Source organism: Thunnus thynnus, chromosome 21 (assembly GCF_963924715.1).
Source record: "Thunnus thynnus chromosome 21, fThuThy2.1, whole genome shotgun sequence".
Lineage (NCBI taxonomy): Eukaryota > Metazoa > Chordata > Actinopteri > Scombriformes > Scombridae > Thunnus > Thunnus thynnus.
This window is the reverse complement of record NC_089537.1, coordinates 16,415,803-16,436,343: the sequence shown is the minus strand read 5'-3', so window position 1 is coordinate 16,436,343 and position 20,541 is coordinate 16,415,803. Positions and strand designations below refer to the sequence as shown.

At 40.5% G+C, this 20,541-nt stretch overlaps 1 protein-coding gene across 5 annotated transcripts in view; it reads left to right on the top strand.

Moving 5' to 3' along the window:
• Nucleotides 1–20,541, top strand: part of relch (RAB11 binding and LisH domain, coiled-coil and HEAT repeat containing) — a 34,683-nt gene that overhangs the window by 1,755 nt on the left and 12,387 nt on the right. For 3 of the 5 annotated variants that reach the window (XM_067578749.1, XM_067578748.1, XM_067578752.1), the window contains exons 2-20: nucleotides 7,075–7,164; nucleotides 9,949–10,020; nucleotides 10,182–10,237; nucleotides 10,390–10,503; nucleotides 10,784–10,978; nucleotides 11,465–11,559; nucleotides 12,150–12,276; nucleotides 12,392–12,549; nucleotides 13,356–13,431; nucleotides 13,532–13,627; nucleotides 14,538–14,561; nucleotides 17,772–17,884; nucleotides 18,027–18,117; nucleotides 18,964–19,035; nucleotides 19,144–19,284; nucleotides 19,561–19,725; nucleotides 19,849–19,996; nucleotides 20,075–20,231; nucleotides 20,389–20,512. In XM_067578749.1, the coding sequence (XP_067434850.1) occupies nucleotides 7,075–7,164; nucleotides 9,949–10,020; nucleotides 10,182–10,237; nucleotides 10,390–10,503; nucleotides 10,784–10,978; nucleotides 11,465–11,559; nucleotides 12,150–12,276; nucleotides 12,392–12,549; nucleotides 13,356–13,431; nucleotides 13,532–13,627; nucleotides 14,538–14,561; nucleotides 17,772–17,884; nucleotides 18,027–18,117; nucleotides 18,964–19,035; nucleotides 19,144–19,284; nucleotides 19,561–19,725; nucleotides 19,849–19,996; nucleotides 20,075–20,231; nucleotides 20,389–20,512 (2,114 nt within the window). The remainder of the gene's footprint in view (nucleotides 1–7,074; nucleotides 7,165–9,948; nucleotides 10,021–10,181; nucleotides 10,238–10,389; nucleotides 10,504–10,783; nucleotides 10,979–11,464; nucleotides 11,560–12,149; nucleotides 12,277–12,391; nucleotides 12,550–13,355; nucleotides 13,432–13,531; nucleotides 13,628–14,537; nucleotides 14,562–17,771; nucleotides 17,885–18,026; nucleotides 18,118–18,963; nucleotides 19,036–19,143; nucleotides 19,285–19,560; nucleotides 19,726–19,848; nucleotides 19,997–20,074; nucleotides 20,232–20,388; nucleotides 20,513–20,541) is intronic. The other 2 variants (XM_067578751.1, XM_067578750.1) reach the window with 1 other exon arrangement.

Sequence of the window (20,541 nt, the reverse complement as noted above, 5' to 3'; positions counted from 1 at the left end):
CACCCTATCTTTTAAACGATCTAATACACATAAGCAGGAAGGACTGTAGGCTGTGAAAGGACTTAAACCTACCTTCCTTGTCCAGCACCCTGATTCAGCACAAAGGAACAGATGTTTTCAGGGGCTTCCGCCCTTACCCTACCACTAAAAAATAGGGTATCTATTATTTATTTGTATTAATAAGTTTCAGCAAAAGTAGATACTCTTTGCATTTTGTTGGTTTATCCAAGTGGGATATCACACCAATCAGAAGTAGCTTCAAGTAAACAAAGTAAATATTTCTTTCACTCTCTGTCAAAATTGGCTGCAGTAAATTTCTGACAGAATCAAAGCAGAGTGAAGAGGAAATGCAGTGTTTACAGTAGATAATATAGTAGATGTGCATGTGATAATTTTGGTTATTCATTTGAAGCTTTCCTCCCCAGCAATTCCAGGATTCAAATAGGTGTTCAGTTTAAGAATGGGTATTTACAGTATGGTACCACACTAGTAATTTTTACTTTTTTGGTGCAAGCTTAGCAACAAGGCCAGATGATGAATTTTCATTGTATTTATTTACATTCGGCAATTTTCTAGTTGTGGGAAACACAGCGTATAAACACACACGGAAGAAAAAAGTTGAGTGGTTTTATAACCGGAGGAAGATTTATTTTCCTTAATTTAGATGCAGTAGAATGGACAATGACCTGATATCTCAGGAGACTGCAATATATTCTTGAGTGTGGCTCTTGGCAACTGGCCTGAGGCTAGCACCGGTATATAGCAGATGGCAGCCAAGTCAGATTCACTGCAGCATCCATTGTCTGTCAGCATGACACCACCCTGTAGAATGAAATACTTAGGTAGACTGACTTTCCATATACCATATACGTTTTGGAGACCACAGCAGCAAAGGACTGTGAGTTGCGTGTTGTGGTTGCTAAGGTCTGGTGGTTGCATTATCATACAAACCCCCAAAAGGCTCAGAGCACTGTAACAGAATAAATGTTTTATGATGGTGTCTTCCAAAAGCATGACAGGACTTGACAGCTCCCCTGTTCTGAAACTGACAGGAAGGTCGTGGAAAAATTGTAATCTCAGTCTTAGCTATTGATGAGAGCAAAGGTTCATATAAACCTGAAATCCTTGAGGAAGCTCAAACGTCAAATCTACCATATGCAGAAAGAACAAACGAAGCAGCTGATGGGAGTTGAGGAGGGGAAAAGCACTAGACTCAGCCCAAGACTAGGTCACTCTTCTTTCTACCATAATCTGATAGCCAGGACCTCATGTGATCATTGGAATGATGTTTTTCCTCATGTTTGAAGGACAGGTTTAGGCAGCCAGTTTCCCATGTGATTTTTCACATTAGCAACACATTTAGTACCTTGCCTTTGACTGTGTGATTTCTAAGGATTGTACGGTATTATAGCCCTACAAAAGAAACATCTCTAACTTTTAATTTACTTATTGTGTGGGAATAAATTTGGTTTGCAGAATGTTATGGCCTTACAGGGGTTTGGAAGGGTGCAAGGTGTGTATGATTATATGAACATGGCACAGCATGATAACCCAACAGTTAGTCCAGCTAGTTAAAAAGCATGATACAAGAAATGATACGTCAGGTGGGTGTGATCATAGTTTGCTTGGCTTGTCTGTGCTTAGCCTGTCTTGTACTATAAACTGGCTCTGCAACTAACCATTATTTTCATTATTGATTAATCTGTCAACTATTTTCTTGATTACTCAGTTACTTATTAGGTCTATAAAGTGTCAGAAAATGTTGAAACATGTCGACCACTTTTCCCCAAAGCCCAAGATGACGTTCTCAAATGTCTTGTTTTGTCCCAAACAGCAGTGCACAACCCAAAGATACATAGAAATCGGAAAATATTCACATTTGAGAAGCTGAAATTAAGGAATTTGGACTTTTTTGTCCTAAAAAATTACTCCAAAGTAGAAATCGATTATCAAAATAGTTGGCGTTTGATTTAGTAGTTGGCAACTGATCTATTAATCAACTAATTGTTGCAGCTCTACTGTAAAGAGCACTTTAATTCAGATGGTTGAGTTCTGCTTCTGATAATCTTCAAGTATCCGTCCGTCATCTATTTCTGCACCTTTTACAATTGCTGCAAAATATAGCATACAGCATTCAGCTGACCAACCATAGTTGTCATTGATCGTATCATGATAACCACTGACAGTCAGCTGTAAGCGGTTGAATTGCACCGTCCATGTGTGTTGATAATGACCGTGTTACAGGCTGCATCATATCTGCAGCTGTTGCTCTACATACACCACGTGACACATCAAGCCTTCTCTCACCACCTTGCTAATTACCAGCAAGGAAGCATGAATGATACCCTCTCCACTCCTCATTGGCTAGTCAGGCAGTTGTTTGCTCATACCGAATGATGTGAAGAGCTTTAATATTAGCATGCAAGTTACTGAAAAGTTGACAGTAAACTGCTACATTTAAGAAGTATGTGTCTGCCATGCAAGACATAATATGAGATACCAGAAAGTGTCCATACAATATAATCCCAGGACAATAATTTAAAAGTTAATTTGTAGTTACCGTCATCTCTCATCTTCTAGTTCAAGTCGGCCAAATAGTAGCTTCAGATAATATGTTCTAGGTTAGGTTGTTTGTAACCAGTGTTAATGTTCTCAGCTGTTACAAATCAGTAGCACAACAGCAATCCAGGTCAACCACAGAGCACCCACACTCTGCAAGGTTTGTAACACTGCTAAAATGTGTTCAATCAAAGACCCTTGTAGACCCTAGTAGCACTACTTACATAAGGCCAACCTCTCTTACTTGCTCCCTCTCTTTTTTCTCAATTTTTGGTCACTTTATAATGTCTTTCCATCCCTTCCTCTGTTGGTACTGTGCGAGAAGGTGATTAATGATATTGTTGAAGTGCTGCTGGCCACGCTCCATGTAGCTCTGGACCTCCTCCGACTGGCTGCCTGTTCGTAATTCTCTGCCTTTCGCTCAGCTGCATGTGTGTGTGTGTCTGTGAATACATGCAGGTGGTTCTGTGCATGTGTGTGTTTTATGTGGAAGTGCATGTTTCTTGCCGGTGTAGCAAGTCACAACACAGGTTTGTTTTTGTGTGTTAGTGTTTGACTGGTACTATTAAATGCAGTAATAGTGGTAATGTTTCACAATTAGCATTATACTAAATATTTTCCATAGTGTTATGTTACTGTGTAGTCACACCAATTTTGCTATTATCTACATGCATGAAATTGTTTATACATAGGCTTGTTTGTTGTTACATTTCATGGAATATATTCAGACGGGTGACAAATTAAAGGTGCAGTGAATAGAATTTTGTGGCATCTAGTGGAATGGACTTGGCAGAAATGGAATATAATATAAGTATGTTTTAATTAGTGTATAATTCCATGAAAATCAGAATTGTTGTGTTTTTGTTACCTTAGAACGAGCCCTTTATATCTACATAGGGAGCAGGTCTCCTTCCACAGAGGCTGCCAAGTATCTACAGTAGCCCAGAACAGACAAACCGAACACTGGCTCTAGAGAGGGCCTTTTGTGTTTTTCACAAGTTTTGCAGCCATCGTAGGTTTGCCTACATGCTTGCAAGGGCAGGGGTATTCATTTGGTTGCAATCTGCAACATTAGTGCTAGATGCCACTTAATTCTGCACACTGTTCTGTTAAAGGAAAAACCTGAATAAATGAGTGGAGAAACATAACAAATGCAGATGCTTCCACACAGGTGCACTGCGTGGTACAGTTTAGCAATTAACATCCAATCATGCTCTGTAGTATATAAAAATGCTCAGCAGGCCCAGTTGATTCTAATTTTATATCAAGATGGCAAGAGGAAAAGATCTAAGTGACTTTGAAAGCAGGAGCTTCAGTCACAAAGACTGCTCAACCGGCCGCTGTTTCAATAAGAGCAGTGACTCAAGTGACATTTGCATTTAGATCTGTGGGAAAGACATCAGTAAAAAGGGTCGGAAATTGTTGTCAACAGTGCACATTTGATGACCGTGATAGTCGTGCACTGGAGCAATATCTAAGGAAAAACAGAAGAGCAACTTATCCTCAGGTGACTGAGAATGTCAGTGCAGGATGTGATCAGACTGTGTCAGCAGAAACGTTTGGCTCAGCAGCCACACATTTCTCTGTTCTCTATTCGTCTGTTTAGCGTCATCAGGTTAGGCTAACCTATTGTTGCTAACTTTTTGGCTAACCCCCTTCACTTTTCCAGCAGTTGGGGAAACAACAGATGAGACTTTTCTTGGTCTTGAGAAGCCGCGGCATTTATTAACTGACACACTGTAGCCTGTACTGTACATTCACTGCCAGACTGAGAACTTACTGCTAACCTTTTCCTCTGCCCCGCTTGCATTCACTGTCACTTTTCTGCCACTTGCTCTCTCACTTAACCACTCACTTGCTTACACACTGCCCTGTTCCTTAAAAGGAGATACGCTAGTTTCCCAGGCAACGACACATGTTGACTCATGTTTCGAAACAGCACTGCTCAGAGGCTCTCTGAAATGCCATTGATTTCTGAATGAATGGGTATTTGCCATTTTTTTGGCATTAAAAAAAAATTTTTTTTTTTTTGGCCTGGCGAAACACTGACCTTTATCCTATGATGAGACATTTCTATCCTGATGTGAATGGTCTCTTCTAGGATGATAATGCCCCCATCCATAGGGCACGAGGGGTCACTGAACGGTTTGATGAGTATGAAAATGATGTGAATCATATGCTATGGCCTTCGCAGTCACCATCTCAACCCAATTGAACACCTAATGTGAGATTTTGACAGCACTCTCCACAACCATCATCAAAACACCAAATGACGGAATAACTCTTGGATGAATGGTGTTCATGCCTCCAATAAAGTTCCAGAGACTTGTAGAAATCAATGCCAAGGCACGTGGAAGCTGTTCTGGCAGCACGTGGTGGCCCAACACCTTACTTAGACACCTTATGTTGGTTTTTCCTTTAATTTGTCATTCGTCTGTAGCTAATAGTTTTGCCTCAAATGAAAAAAAAAGCTTGTTGGCTGTCTGCTGACCATTCATCCTCTTTTGTCCCCCTGTCTGTATTTGTATCAGCTCTTTTTAAATGTAGATCTCTTTGTCCTCAGTCTAAACTCTTGCACTTTCTCTGTATCGAGTTTATCTGCTTTGTTTTTCTACTTGCTAAAACAGAAAAAATATCCTTTGGCATGTTTGTGCTTTCTCTAAAATCATCTCATTGACCACCTAATTGTTATTGTGAGGTTTTTTTTTTTAAATCACAAACTAGTATAAAGTTGAAGAGGCTTCCTTCATTTAGCTTATTAATAAAGGTTTATTTGTAACGAGTGACTGAATGTGAAATGGCGACACTCATGTATTCAAAAGCACAGGGAGTGACTGTGCATGGATTGCAGGAGTGCAGTGAAGAGATGACAGTCTGAAGTGTCAGATTTATCACAGTCCAGACAATACACGCTACAGGCACACAACTGAAAGGTCAGCCGGGAAGAAATACTTGTTTTTTTGTAAATCAGACACACACACACACACACGTCAACAAAAGAAATCTGTGCAAGCTCCAGCACAATGTGGAATTACAGGTTGTTTTTCTCTCACATCATGTGCAAACATACAAACACACTATTATCCACTGATTCAGCAAATGGATTGTAACCACTTATAGACAATATCCTCACACATCATCAGGGAGTGAGGACAGTTGTAAGTGTTCTCCACAGGAAAATGGGTTAAATTGACGTCAGCAGGACAGAACAATGCCATACACACTGACAGCCAGTTTAGAAACACTCACTTTACAGTCACAGGACTGAGTGTGTGTGTGTGTGTGTGTGTGTGTGTATGTGTGAGGCTGCATGGCCATATGTTTGAACATGTGACGCACACGCTGCAACTTCAAAGATATAATCAGTTAGAAGGTTGGAGAATATCCTAAATAATCAAGAAAAGAAACCATAAATCTCAAGTTTGTGGTTGCTAAAATCTAATGTTTAGCAAAGGGAATATATTTTTGTCTGTCAAGCATTACATTTTTGCCTGTGTGAAAGGTCTTGGTCATTTGAAAAAAAAAGTAATCTACTAAAAGGATACTTTCAAAAAAGAGGGGAACATATAGATAGTATCTGCTTCTGAGGCCAGCAAAAGGTGATTAGAAACATCATAAAACTCTTATACAGGATTTCTTTGAGACAAAATGCAGTATTTTTTCAGGTCAAACCCAGAAAGAACTGAGATCAGTAATAGGTGTCATCTAATTAGGATAGACACAGTGGTTCTGTTTTTGTTTGATTTTCCTTTAATGTGATCTAAAAGCCACAGGTCTTGAACTGTGAGGTTTTTTTTTTTTGCCTGATCTTCAGTCACTGCTTCAAAGCCTTGCTAAACTAGGCAGACAAGCCATTGTTTTTAAGGCTAACTAAACTACATGCTACATTTGGCTTGACCTTCTACTGTATCTTGATATCAGAGAACAAATAGGCCAATCTTGCACTTGCATTGCAGTGGAAGGAAAGCTAACACCATCGGCTAAACTACCAGGACAGCCTAGCACAGTGAAATAGGAGTTAACTTACGTATCAGCATTGTGTGTTGTTTGAGTGAACAATACTCTCAGCGTTCACACACTCAAATGTAAGGTCGGTGTTAGAGGTGTTAGCTTGGAGAAAAGGTCTCAGCAAAGTCTTAACATGTTATGATGGATTTGTTTTCCCCCAAGCGCAGTGACTCAGATGTTTCTTGGCTAAAGCATAACCTTCCCACACAGTTTTTCTCTGGGCTCAGCTTTTAACTACATTTCATAGAGTTTCCATGTGTTTTGTGGAAAGGTGATAAATTGTTAGTCACCATTCTTTTGACTCAAGCTTCCAGCCTGGTTAAGTGTCCTTTACCAAAACATTTTGAATCCCTACCGCAGTGTGTAGGTGACCCTGACCTCTGACCTCCCTTCAGAGGGAAGCACATATAAAGCAACATCAGTACATTGTCACATTACTAGGATCTGATATCTCCTTGACAGTGGACTCATCTAACTAAATGCTGTCTCTCACTGTCTTTTATTCAGATCGCGCAGGCAGCATCAGCACCTTGGACTCTCTGGACTTTGCCCGTTACTCAGATGACGGCAACCGAGAGTCAGACGAGCGGGTGGCAGGTAAGATGAACCATACTGTCATGGCTTGAAGCAAGAGACCCGGCTTGCCTCGGGGGGGGGGGGGGGGATTAAAAGATGGACAAAAATCAGGAACGAAGCAGAGCGTGAGAGGGTGGCATGGAAAGAAAGAAACACCTGACAGACGCATCAATTGATGCAATATTCATGTTAGTTTAATCTAAGATGTCAAAAAAGATGAATTATATCCTGATGTTGTCACGGTGACACTGCTATGTAACAGATGCTTTAGTATTCGGTGCCTACACTAATGTCATAGCGGTTATCAACCTCATTTGTGTTTTCACCAGTATCATAATGTTTTATATCATAATGAATCAATACTGTCTTTGTCAACATATTCCCGCTTCAGACATTTCTTTCTTTAACTCGGTAGAGGTGTCCTCGCCTCCTCCTGTCAGTTGTCACACTGTTGAGTCAGTCTGTGGTATTTTTAGTACAGGACCTGTCTCAGCATTGTTTGAAATCACACTCCTTTTCCCCTGTGGTTCCGTCGTGACACACCAGTAGACGGTTTTAGCCAAAAAACATTAACGGTTGAGTCTGGCGCTGATGTCACCTCATCACAGAACACCGGTTTTAAGAGCAGCTGCTCAGTTACAAGCAGCTCACTGGGTTGCAGATGTTGTGTAATGATTATGTTTTTTTTTTATGCTGTTGACTAAAGGAAAATAAACACATTAATAAGCCTTTTTCTTTAACATCTATGCAGAATATACTTTACAGCCATGCAGGAGCTATAATATGTTAAGTTGTCTGCCTCTTGTTTTTATCTCTATTTTATGATTGCTAACATATAAGCATTACTTTTGAGCTCTGCACACTATGACATAGAACAGTTAACATTATCCATCACCACCTTTCTGTAGTCATCCACCCATTTGGTCGGTAAGTGTTAGTCATTAAATCCTGAAAAGCCCCAATCCATAACTGCAATATAGATTTATGGAATTGTGCACAGACGTTTTTAAAATGATAGCATATTTTGTGTTCTATGTTTTTTCTTTCTTTGACAGTAAATCATTTGAGAGAATTAGAGTTCTTCCTACATTGATTGTTTACATTTTTATGAATTGTAAATGTCATTAGATTTAATGTGTATTGCATTATGAAAGTGGAAAGAGTAATACTTAAGTAGTTGTAAGTAACAACAGCTTGCTGGTGGTTTGGGGCTTTTATCAGTTGGTGAAAACTATACATTAATATTTTAAGGGCGCAGTTAAAACCATGCAGCAGAGATTTTGGTTCCACGCTCCCAACTACAAATTCTGCATCTTTTTTAAAATGACTGTCATTCAAACACTGCCCACTTTCCCAAATTGGCACCTTCCCCCTCCTTTCTTCCCTCTTCACCCACCCCCTCCACTCTCACCCCCCCACCCCACCCCACCCCACCCCGACCTCTTCCTCTTGCCAAGATTGCCTGCCCCCAGCTGTCTGACTCTGGGTTTTCTGGCTTTCTCCTGACGTTGATCAAACCCCAGTGAACAATACTGGACAAGTCACTCCATCCAGACTAGCTTTTTTGCTTCTTTCTTTTTTATTTTTTTTTATTTTTCCTCTCCCAGTTATTGAGTTTTTGTTTTTCCATTTTGTTTACGCTTGCATCCTGTGCACTATTGATCTGCGAGTAAGGATAGGGATGATGGAGTCAGAGTGGGTGGATTTTTGTCAGAAAAGTCCAACTAGCATGTTGATGACATTTCTTCTTGCAGTAATCTTAAGCTGTGGAAACTGAAACTTAATAGTGACTTTAGAGGAAATTGTAAAATACAGCCTTGGTGTGTTGAATCCTTAAATAGAAATGAGACCTACCACAGCACCCGTTAAACCACAATCATAGACACTAGATTACACCTCTGGGCTGATATACAGGGTCACAACATATGGCAGATTCTCAGTGCACAGCTATGCAACATAGTTTTCCTGCTCCATCGCTTCTTACTTTTTGCGTGTGTTTTTTTATTTATTTATTTTTTTATCTAAGGTGTCTAAGATCTTGTGTGTTCTTTTTCTTTATTCAGTGTTAGCTTAGACTCTCAAATTTGAAAAACTAACGTGAATTAGTCACAACGAACAAATTAACAATTTTCATCTACATGTTTGCTGCTTCTGATTGTGTAAGACATCAGAAACCGCTTGCTCACATTATTGTGATTCATGTTTTCGCCTAAATAACATTTTGACTCCTCATAGCTTCATAGTTTAGATTGCGTTGTTCATAGTATGATGGTCTAGTCTAATAAGAAGTACAAAACCTGAGCAGTACTGTCCTTTGAGTGGCTTGAACCCAAATTATTTAATTGCTTTTTAGTAAGGCATTTGCCTGGAAAAATCCTTTGTCAGACAGCTCCTAGATAATCAAGGCTACAATTCAGTAGCTTTAATAGATTTTCTCACCTCAGCTACATTGCATTTGTTATGCTAATAAAACAACTGAGATAACTGGATTCCAAATTAAGTCAGTGCTATTAATGGGAGGAAAACAAGGGCAGGAAATCCTACTATTAAGATGTGTCTCGATGCATTACACACACTCGTCAAACAGATTGTCATCCAGCTGGCTTTACCATGATCCTCTGCTGCATGCGTTCCTTAGACCCCATGATTTGCATGCATCCTTTTTTTTGTTTTGTTGTTTTATGACTCTTACGATCTTTTGTGTAGTTAGTTTTGTTTTTCATGCCCATCTTTGTTTTATTTGTTTGTTCCCTGTCTTTGGTTGGATGCACTTCCTGTGTGTGTGTGTCGTCACTTCCTGTCCAGTGCTGGAGTTTGAGCTACGGAAAGCAAAGGAGACCATTCAGGCTCTGCGCGCCAACTTGACTCAGGCAGCAGGTGTGGCGTACTTTTAACTTCTTCTCCACCTGAACCCTCTTTTGTTACAGCTTTCTCTCTTTTTTTTTTTTTTTTTTTTTTTTTTTCTAAGAGAATTCCTCTTGATGAATAACGGTCAACATCCTTTTCGAACTCATCTAATATCTTCTCCGTTTTCTCAGAGAGCGAAGTGCCCTCTCAGGAGAGAAAGAACTTCAAGTCAAGTCCCGAAATTCAGGTGGGGAGTCTTTTAAGTGTTAGAAAGATTATTGAATTTACCTCCTCTGTTCAAATGAATCAAGAGATAAAAATGTGTTACTTTAAACCCTGTGAGGGTATCACTGCTATGCTGAGTGAATCATTTTACAGCTGCTTTCCTCTCTACCTCAGGAGCCTGTACGCCCACTGGAGAAAAGAGCCTTAAACTTCCTTGTGAATGAATATTTATTAAAAAACGAATACAAACTCTCATCCATCACCTTCTCTGATGAAAATGATGATCAGGTAAAGCTTTTTCCGGCTGCCACTTGTTCTAAAGACAGAACGTCAAATGTCTGAAGGGAGTGACATTTTTTATCATTTATTTCTGCCTGCTTTTAAATACACAGTAATTAAGTTAATAAAGCAAAATAGAAGGTATCAGACTTGTTTGTGTGAGGGTCATGTGACCATAAATAAGTTCAGCAACTTGGATCAGCTATCCTGTTTTGAGCTTTAATCGTCTCCTCCTTTTTCTATGCACACAACTTAACTTACTCATTTAGTTTTTTTTATTTGTTTCCAGGACTTTGAGTTGTGGGACGACGTGGGCCTCAACATCCCCAAACCCCCTGACCTACTGCAGCTTTACAGGAACTGTGGCACTCCCCTCCCTTCACCTCGGGACACAGCTGATGTGGCAGTGGGGGTGGATTTGGGTGATCTTCCAGGAAACTGCATTTCCCAAGATCTCCCAAAGAAGCCTGACCTTTCACAACAGGTGTGCGTGTGTGCATGTGTGGGTGTAATTTAATTTATCAATGTACTGTTGTTCATCAGCTGAAACTTTTAGCCATGTTTGGGCTCAAAGTAGAGATGGGTAACCTCTATCACGCCGCTATTTTTCTCCCACTCTTGACTTTTTGTATTTGCATGATTTAAAGTTATGCAGCTGGCAGAATCTGGCTGAAACCAGTACATTTACACACAGAGGCAGTGCCAGTTTGCTCAGAAGGTCAACTGCTTTGACGCATCACAGTAGAATAACGAAGGTTGTCCACAGAACCACAATGGTGATATTGAAAAAATTAATTGCCACTTCTGAATTCACATTGTTTCAGTAAAAAGACTGGAACTGCATGAAAAAGTAGCTGTTTCTTTTAATATCACCAGCACACAAAGCGTTTTGAGCTACTATAGCACCTGCTCTTGAACCGAGGTTGTCAAGTGTCTGTGATTTTATTTTTTATTTTTTTCTCCTCTATAGCAACAGACAGAAGTCGTCCAAGAGTTGGAGTACCAGATCAGCCTCCTCAACAATGAGAAGCAGAGCCTAGCTGAGCAGATCAAGAAACTGCAGAGGTGTGTGTTATACAAGTGTTTGTGTATATATATATCTATATCTATATATATATATCTATATATATATATATATATATATAAGTCAATCAGTCACTATATATGACTTGGTGTGACAGTGCCTAAAGTTGTTCTATGTGTCATATACTATATGTCAGTATTCTCTGATGCTGCTATGATTTCCTCCAATTATGCAACAGTTGCATTCCATTACAAAAAAAGCTTTCACCACTGTTGCTAGGATAAAATGAGAAGCATCCATACAAATCTAAAAATGTTTTCAGCACTGCAGTCCACATTATTACCATAACTGTGACCAAAAGAAGTCATGAGGTGGAGCCAGTATGGAAATATCCCCGAAGCGCCACTGCTGCATGAAATTACAAAAGAAGCCCTGCTCTGATACATGAGAGGAACTTGAAGAGTTCAAGCATTAGGTTTATTCTTCTTCCATGTGGAATCTTGAAATGCCACCATCAAGATTCAGACAAATTTGCTCTACCACAATCCAAAGTTGTTCCTGGCCAACTATTTTATGAATAGGAGTCATCCAGTGTTTTCTGACAGGCTGTCTCCTTCCATCTACCCCACAGTGAGATTCAGACACTGAAGCGGACTGTCTCCTCCTCACCTCCGGCCACTCTGGATCTGGGCTCCCAGAATACATCCAACCCCTCCTGCTCTTCCACCATCCCCCCCTCCACTGATCCTCTCTCTGGGGTATGTGGTCAGATTTGAATGTGAAATGCCCAGAGCTAATTTATGCCAGTAATAAACAGTATGTATGCACATTTCTTGATGTAGTTTCACTAACTAGATCTAGTCCAACCCTCAGCCCCCTACAGATAACGGCCAGTATCTGGACATCCGGGGTGTTTCAGAGCCTGAAACTGACCCAAACCCTCCCTCCACTCAGAACACATCACAGACCCACCCACAGTCCCACAGCAAGCTTAAGAGTCGGCCCCCCGTCCAGTTTGACCAACCAAACAGGTGAGTAGACATTCACACACAGGAAAAACTTTGAAAATGGGAAATGAAAAATGATACTGAAAAACCAATGTAAATATTCAGAAACATTTATGATGTCTAACTATCCTGAACATTCTATAAATAAGAAATATACACTTGAAAATAGCAATGCTTCCCTTATACCTTAATATCTGTTCTCACAGATTTTGCTGTGTGGTACAGAAAATTACATTCAGTATATTTATTTCCTGTGGGCAAACCACCTCTATGCTGTCCAGTGTAGTTACAAAATTTATCCACAAGATGGAGGCAGTTATCAGTCTACATAGCCACAATGAACCACAGTATGCAACGGCACATGTTAGACAAGTCTAAGACATGTCCTCTTGAGTAAAAATGTAGGATTTGGCACTGGCTTTATTTCCCCAGAGCACACAGCAGTTCTAGTGGGAATTGAACTTTGGACTTTTGGTCATGAATAAACATTTTTTTACCACTATCCCACCATGCTGTAGTGCATCAACTGGTGAATCATCTGGTCAAAGGAATACTGTGTTTCATTCATATCCTCACATATATCACTCAGATTTAAGTGCCGCTGTAATGTCTTGTGGCTAAACTTTATCTATCTATAGATTTTTTTTTTTTTTCCCACTGACATACACAGTCTTGACATGGGAGAGTGGTAGCACTAAGCTCTCTGGAAGGGTGGTCCAGTCCAATCCTCAAATCATTCAGTGGTCAGTGAAATCTCCAGAGTTCTTGCGGAGCACAGATCAAGTGGTGCAGACTCCACTAACTGTTTTTGGTTATTTGCCCTATCCCAGGAAGTTATCCCCAGCCTTCCAGCAAGCCCTGCTGTCCTTCTGCAGAATGTGCTCTGATAGCCGCCTGGGAGCAGAGGTCAGCACACACACACAAACACACTTTACACACTTTAATGCAGACATACAAACAAACACTTATGACAACATAAACAGTGTAACGCCCCTCTCGTTTTCAGGTGTCTCGTATAGCAGACAGCGAGGAGAGCGTGATGTTAATGCTGGGCCGCTGCCTCCCTCACATCGTCCCCAATGTCCTCCTCGCTAAACGAGAGGTAAATCCTGTTCAGCTGCTTCTCTTGCTCATCTTCTTCTCCTCTATGTACCCCCTTTCATTATTGTCATTATCACAGGTTCCTCTTACTGTCCAATAGATACACACACAGCAGCAAGGCTAAGCAGGGCGGAAATTCTTAAGGTGTTATGTGTAGCATTTTTATCAGTGACGCCTTAAAAATTAGGTAATGGTTAAGATATATTATGTCATTCATGTTTCAGTTTAGTGCCAGATTCTTCATTTTTCACAAATCTCATAAAACATTGGATGCTGTAGCTTCAGGCAGAAGTTTTCTTAGTAGCTTTTCTGAGCAGCATAAACATATTGAAGTAATTTTTCTGCTGATGATTCACACCATCTACTATTGTGAGAAAGATTTGGTTCTGTTTGCTTTGAAAGAACGCCACCCTCATCTTGGTTTGTGCCACAAGACATTCCCAAAATTCAACTAAATTGCAATGTAGTGTTCCACACATTGTAGAGGCTGTCAGTATTCTCGGCAGCGCCCTAATGTGTGTGATCGCTGATTTGTTTATGATAATCATGCTAATGCCTCAAACTTCAATTGCTAATGCAACACTTATCACCTTTATCTTGTGGCCCTTTGCAGATTTGACTGCATCTTCTGCCAGCTGAGAGCTGATTAAGAGATTTGCAGCGCTAACAAGAGTAAACATGGGGCTTTTGTAACCTGCAAATACCCAGCTGACTTGTGTCTATCTATTGATTGAAAATTTCACCTTCTTTCATGATGGCGTTTGTTTCCACCGGTGTCATCATCTCCTCTAGTGTTTTGCCCCCCCCCCCCACACTCACGTTTGCTGTCCTTTTGCCTTCACTGGTTTTATTTTTATTCTTCTCTTTTAGTCTCACTCATTCTCTCACTCTCATGCATGCCTCTCCTCTAGAGAATGGTTGCGCATCTTTGCCAGGTGAGTCTTTCACGCACTCATCTGCATGGTTCTCACGTAACCAGACCAATGATATGTAACTAATGCCCAGCTCCTGTTGGTTACAACTGCTGTAACTTAGGCACTGACTTACCAGAGTTATTAATTTTTTTAAAGAGCAATAGCTCCGTCTAACTATTGTTATGTTATCTAGCATTGTCATGAAAGAAAATATGGAAATTCATTCCTAGCTAACGAAGCACTGAGAAACAAAGACCTAAGATATGCAGTTTTAGCCTTAGGTGGGTTATGTACTGTATGTCTCTTAAACCCAGTGTATCCTTACTCTATCCTTTTTCTAATTGGTTCCCCATCTGTTTCAGTGGCTGCAGCTCTAATCATTGCCTTAATGGCTGCAAGTTTGGAGTGATTTTAATTAATCTGATAACATTTTTAGCAACGTATTTACAAGTAGCTTCATGATGTATTTTAATAATTAAACCAAACAAATTTGTATTTTAAGTATTTGATATGTGGGGGATGTTTGTGTATGTTTTAATGTAAGTTGAATGTAAATTTCTTCTTAGGAATGAAGGAAGCAGATTAGAGAGTATATTAGGCAATAACAAAATATTACCAGCTATTATGCAGAGACACCTGGTGCTCTGTTTACACATAACTGACCGCATGCAATTTGTGTCTATGTGTGTCCGTGTGTATACAAATACTGTGCACTTGAATTTTGCACCCAGTGTTTAAACTTGATAAGAAATCAAGAAAAAAAGTGTATTGAAAGAGGTTAGTCTGGTTGGGGTAGTTCTCAGCCTGGCTGCTTTGCATATCGCCATGGTTATGGTGTTCTGATCAACCACAAACAGTTATGGAGAACTTAATCTCTTTGCAAAATCAAGAAAAACAAACTGAAGGCAAGAGTGGCAAAAAAAAAATAAGAAAAAAACAGCAGAGTATTGAGCCCTCGGGGTCCTACTTGAGTGGTGTGGACTTTGTACAATGTCCGTTATATCCACTAGCCATGACATACAGTACATAAATACGCGCAGCTGCTCCCATTTTCATCTTGCAAGTTCTCTAACCCCCGCAAGCCTGGAGACACACCTTCAGTTGTTTGATTGTGCCACCCACTTAAGAACAAAAGGTGTTTGACTTGAAACGGCGGAATGATGTATTGAAGCTCTGCCTGCCACCTGGCTGTATTATCAGACACTGTAAATCATTAGACTATTCCTTCAGTACCCTGCTGCACTGTTGCTCAATGTGAAGTGTATTGTTTGTATAGCTCTGCTTTGTTTGTATTTTTCTTTTCTTTTGGTGAAAAAAGCTTTATTTGTGGTCATTTCATACATAATTTTGTTCTTAATTACAGTCAATATACAGTAAAGAGGGGTGGGGGGTGTTAAGGCTTTGGAAGTGGTATAACTATAAAGAGAGTAAATATAAGCCGTAATGACTGACTTCCTTTTTCTACTGGTCAGATAAACTTTTTTTTTTTATGTTTTGAAAAGTTTAAATTTGAATGAAGCAATTAGACACAAACCTTTCAGAGATAAATAATAAGAAGACTTTATGCTTTAAGGTATTATAAAAGCCCAGATCCTTGAATGTAACACATTTGTTTCTCCCTGGTAATTTGAAGAAGAAAAAAACAAAATGTCCACATAGCTTTATATTCTGTTGTGAATGTTTTGTACTTGGTCTCTGGTTTCTCTAACAATGCAATAGAGAGTCAGTGTGGATAACAAATACTAGGAAAAAGACTGAAAAAATAGACACCCACGGGGGACTTATGCATTCCATTTGATTATCTGTGTGTCAAAACAGAAAACAAAGTTTTATAACTTTTACTAACAAACAAAATGTTCATAATAAATTAATTATTAAATATTCATATGGTGGAATTGCAATGTAGGACATCAAAATCAACAAAATAGTTCTTGATATGGATGCAGACACTTTCACATGGTGACCCTTGTGCAGAAAAGTGCAGGAGCTCTGCTCTTTGAAATAAAGCATCAGGACCCCGGGCCTCTGGGTCCTGGCGTCGAGCTGTCCACTCTACCTGCCCACAATGTTTACCCAGCACTGGTCAGATGCTTAACCTCCTGAAGAAGTCTTCACATCAGAAGTTCACACAGAAATAGAACACGGTCAGCGTGGGTTCTGGCCTTTTAGATGTGTGCTCTCTATGAATTCATTTATTTGTTTTATCAGGCCAGTACTGTTGAGTTTCCAGAAATGTCTCTTTTGAAGATGTTTAGCATTTTCAGAGGTCAGGGTAGATGATTATTGAATGTGACAGTTACATTTGGCTGAGCTTAGTTAATTTTCAGGTTTTTGCAGCTTTTTTGACGCTTGAACTGACTTCACCCAAAGTGAACTACTCATGTAACCACTTAAAATGACCATCTGATACTTAAATGTGATATTTTTACTTTTTAAAAAATAACCATGGCACTTACTTCAGAGGATTGGGCCAGTGTTGAGCGAGTGACTCATTACAGCCTATCTTTACCCAAAGTCTCTCTGTCAGGTCCATCTGTCCATCCAGTGTTGGGGTTTTGCTTGTTCGTCCAGCACTTGACAGGAAAATATCATATCTTCCTGGAAAAAAATAGAGTTTGGAAAAAAAAAACATATTTTTAACTCTGTATGCACTCTCTAATTTGGGTGTGTGTGGCGGGAATGTAGGGCTGACCACAATTTGGCCATGGAAGCCCTGTATCAAGGGCAGCTGAGAGCTCTCCCCTCTGGCTGGAAGGTCCATGAACTCTGTCTGAACTCTGGGATAGAGCTGTGTTTTTGCAAGGGGACTAGTGCATTATGTACATGTGTGTCTGTCTATATGCAGCTGTGCCCTGGTGTGTCTGGGCGTGCACATGCATGATTTTAATTTCTATTTTAATTTAAGTATGTGGCTCTAATTGTGTGTATGTGACTAGAACCAAATAAGTCAAGGAATAACACCAACAAGGTATTAAAAGGTAAGCATGTTTTCACCGGTGTTGACGGACTCCTGTTGGTTTCAGTGTTGACCCGCTGTGTTTTTTTTCCCATTTTCTCTCCTCTTTTTAATAAAAGCCCTCTCCCCCCACTGCCGTCCCCGCTACTCCATAGACTTCCTGGCCTGCTTGACTGCTACGACCATCCTTTCCCTGTGTGTTGTAACCTCACGCTACTTTTGCAAAATCATCTGAACTGATGCAACTTGTCTATCTGTCTCTTTTTCTCGGTCAGGAGTTGATTCCTCTCATCCTGTGTACTGCCTGCCTTCACCCAGAGCCTAAAGAAAGAGACCAGCTCCTCCACATCCTCTTTAACCTAATCAAGAGACCAGATGATGAGCAGAGGTGTGTGTAGACCGTTTAACATGCATATAATTAACTATGCTGACTGGTCGACCTTTTAACTGAGACATCAAAGATACAGAGTGAAACTATGAGTTTATGCAGCACTTTGTTCTCATATGTTTCTGTGTGTGTGTTTCCAAAGACAAATGATCTTGACGGGGTGTGTTGCGTTTGCGAGGCATGTGGGTCCCACACGTGTCGAGGCTGAACTTCTTCCTCAGTGCTGGGAACAGGTACAGTACATACACCGCAGATGGCCTGAGTTATTGAATATTTCTGCATTACTTCACCCACACCTGCTCCAAAATGAAAATCAGTCGTTGACCAACCTATGTGCTACAACAGATTTGTGCTGCCGACTATCTCCGACATCTCAGACAAAAGTTAATGATTGCTTTTCAATTGAGACACATTATCAATCAGTAGATAGTGTATCACAAGAGAACAAGACAGTGCTGTATATTAATATTTAATCACATAATTACAAATTCAGCTTGTGCATTTATTAATTCATGCTCTTTTATTTAAGTATCAGCATGACAAATTCAGATTTAATGAGTACAATTCAAATGCAATCTCTGATTGCAGTAATTTTCATGGCAAGAAAGATACGATGTGACATTATGTCACTTACCAAATCTTTCTGTGACACTGTATTTCTACTTTATGGTGCATGATATTAGAAATGCAGGTGCCTCTTTCTTTTAGTGAGCGTACCATTGAGTGTTGTTGTAATCACATGTTCTGATTCTGAAAATCACTGTCGACACTTTCACTGTGTCCCTGACTTATGTGATAGCGGTTTTGTTTTCATTGCCACCTGTGTCACCTTATGCAACACATTTTTTGATAAACAAAATCCGCTGCCATGGCAACAACAGCTGCCAGCAGTTTAGAGGCTGAGAATCTGTCTAGAAAGACAAATAGCGGTTTCCACAGGGTCAGCATGTTGATGATACTCGAGTTGTTTCCATTCCATGGTGGCTGCCCTCCTGTCTGTCTCTGTCCTCCTTTCAATTTATGTTCCTCTCTTTCTTTCAACATTTCTTCCTCTTAAATTGTGTTGTATTTCTCTGCAGATTAACCACAAATATCCAGAGAGGAGATTGTTGGTGGCGGAATCCTGTGGAGCCTTAGCACCATACCTGCCTGTAAGAGGATTGTTATACAGAATTAAAAAGGGCTGTGCATGTGTGTGTATAGATGAATGCAATCTAGATTAAGTCTCTGCCTCTATTTCTTCCATTCTGTCTCTACAGAAGGAGATTCGTAGCTCCCTGGTTTTGTCCATGTTGCAGCAGATGCTCGCTGAGGATAAGGCTGACATGGTCAGAGAGGCTGTGGTCAAGAGTCTGGGTATTATTATGGGTTACATAGATGACCCTGACAAATACTCCCAGGTATGTATTTTTAGAGTAGAAAATGTGTCAGAATTTGCTAACGCAAACACTACTTTCACTCTTACTTTTCAAGTAAATGTGCCACAAACAGCTACCAGCTTGCATGTAGGTGTTATTATTGCTGCAGCATTTTGCAAGAATCGTTCTCGCTTGTGAAACCGTGTTGCAACAACCATGTGGAAATTACAGTTAAATAACCGTGGGTTTAATATCGCTGTTTCTCTACAAGCTAGCGGGTAAGTTTTTACACCTTTCTTTTGTGCATGTGTGTGTCAGGGTTTTGAGCTGATGCTGTTGTCACTTGGGGACCCATCAGAGCGGGTGGTCAGCGCAGTCCATCAGGTCTTCATCCCTGCCTTTGCTGCCTGGACCACAGAATTGGGCACCCTGCACACTGCACTAATCCCTTCTCTTTTGGCACGCATAGAGAAGCTACTTCTGGTAAGTGTTCGTTCTCTTTACATACATGTACGTGCGCATGCCCGTCATTTCCGGGCCCGTATCTTGGAGTACTTCACTTCCGCTGTCATCATCGCTTTCTCCTCTGTTCCTACCTTTTTGTAGCAAGGAGAACATGGTCTGGATGAACACAAGCTTCACGTGTTCCTGTCAGCCCTGCAGTCTCTCATCCCTCCTCTATTTGCTGTGGTGCTGCAGAACGCACCCTTCACCAGCAGAGCCAAACTCCATGGAGACATACCGGCAATAGAAGGTAGGACAAGTACATACACACAAAAGTCACCATTAGAAGAGATTCACTCATTCTGATGATGTGTCTTTGTCCCCGCAGTGACCCGGTTCCCCAGGCCAGCTTCTCCCCTCCAGGATGTGGCGACCATCATAGGCAGCAGGGAGATGCTGAGTGCCCTCCTGCTACTCTACGACCACCAGCTAGAGCATGAAGGAACCACCGGCTGGGAGAGCCTGTTATGGGTTGTCAACCAACTGTGAGAAAACACACACCCATAAATAAACAGTTACAATATGCATGGAAAAAGATGCACACATGTATACACAATTCAAACAAAAAGCTTTGTACATAGTAAAAAAAATGTAAACAAACATGCACATAAGCTGATTTCGACATGTATAATCTGTCTCCAGGCTTCCGCAGCTCATAGAGATCGTAGGTCGCATCAACGTGACATCATCAACCTGCGTCCATGAGTTCTCTCGCTTCTTCTGGAGGTTCTGTCGCACCTTTGGCAAGATCTTCACCAACACTAAGGTAAAGCCAAAACCAGCAACTTTGGTTCT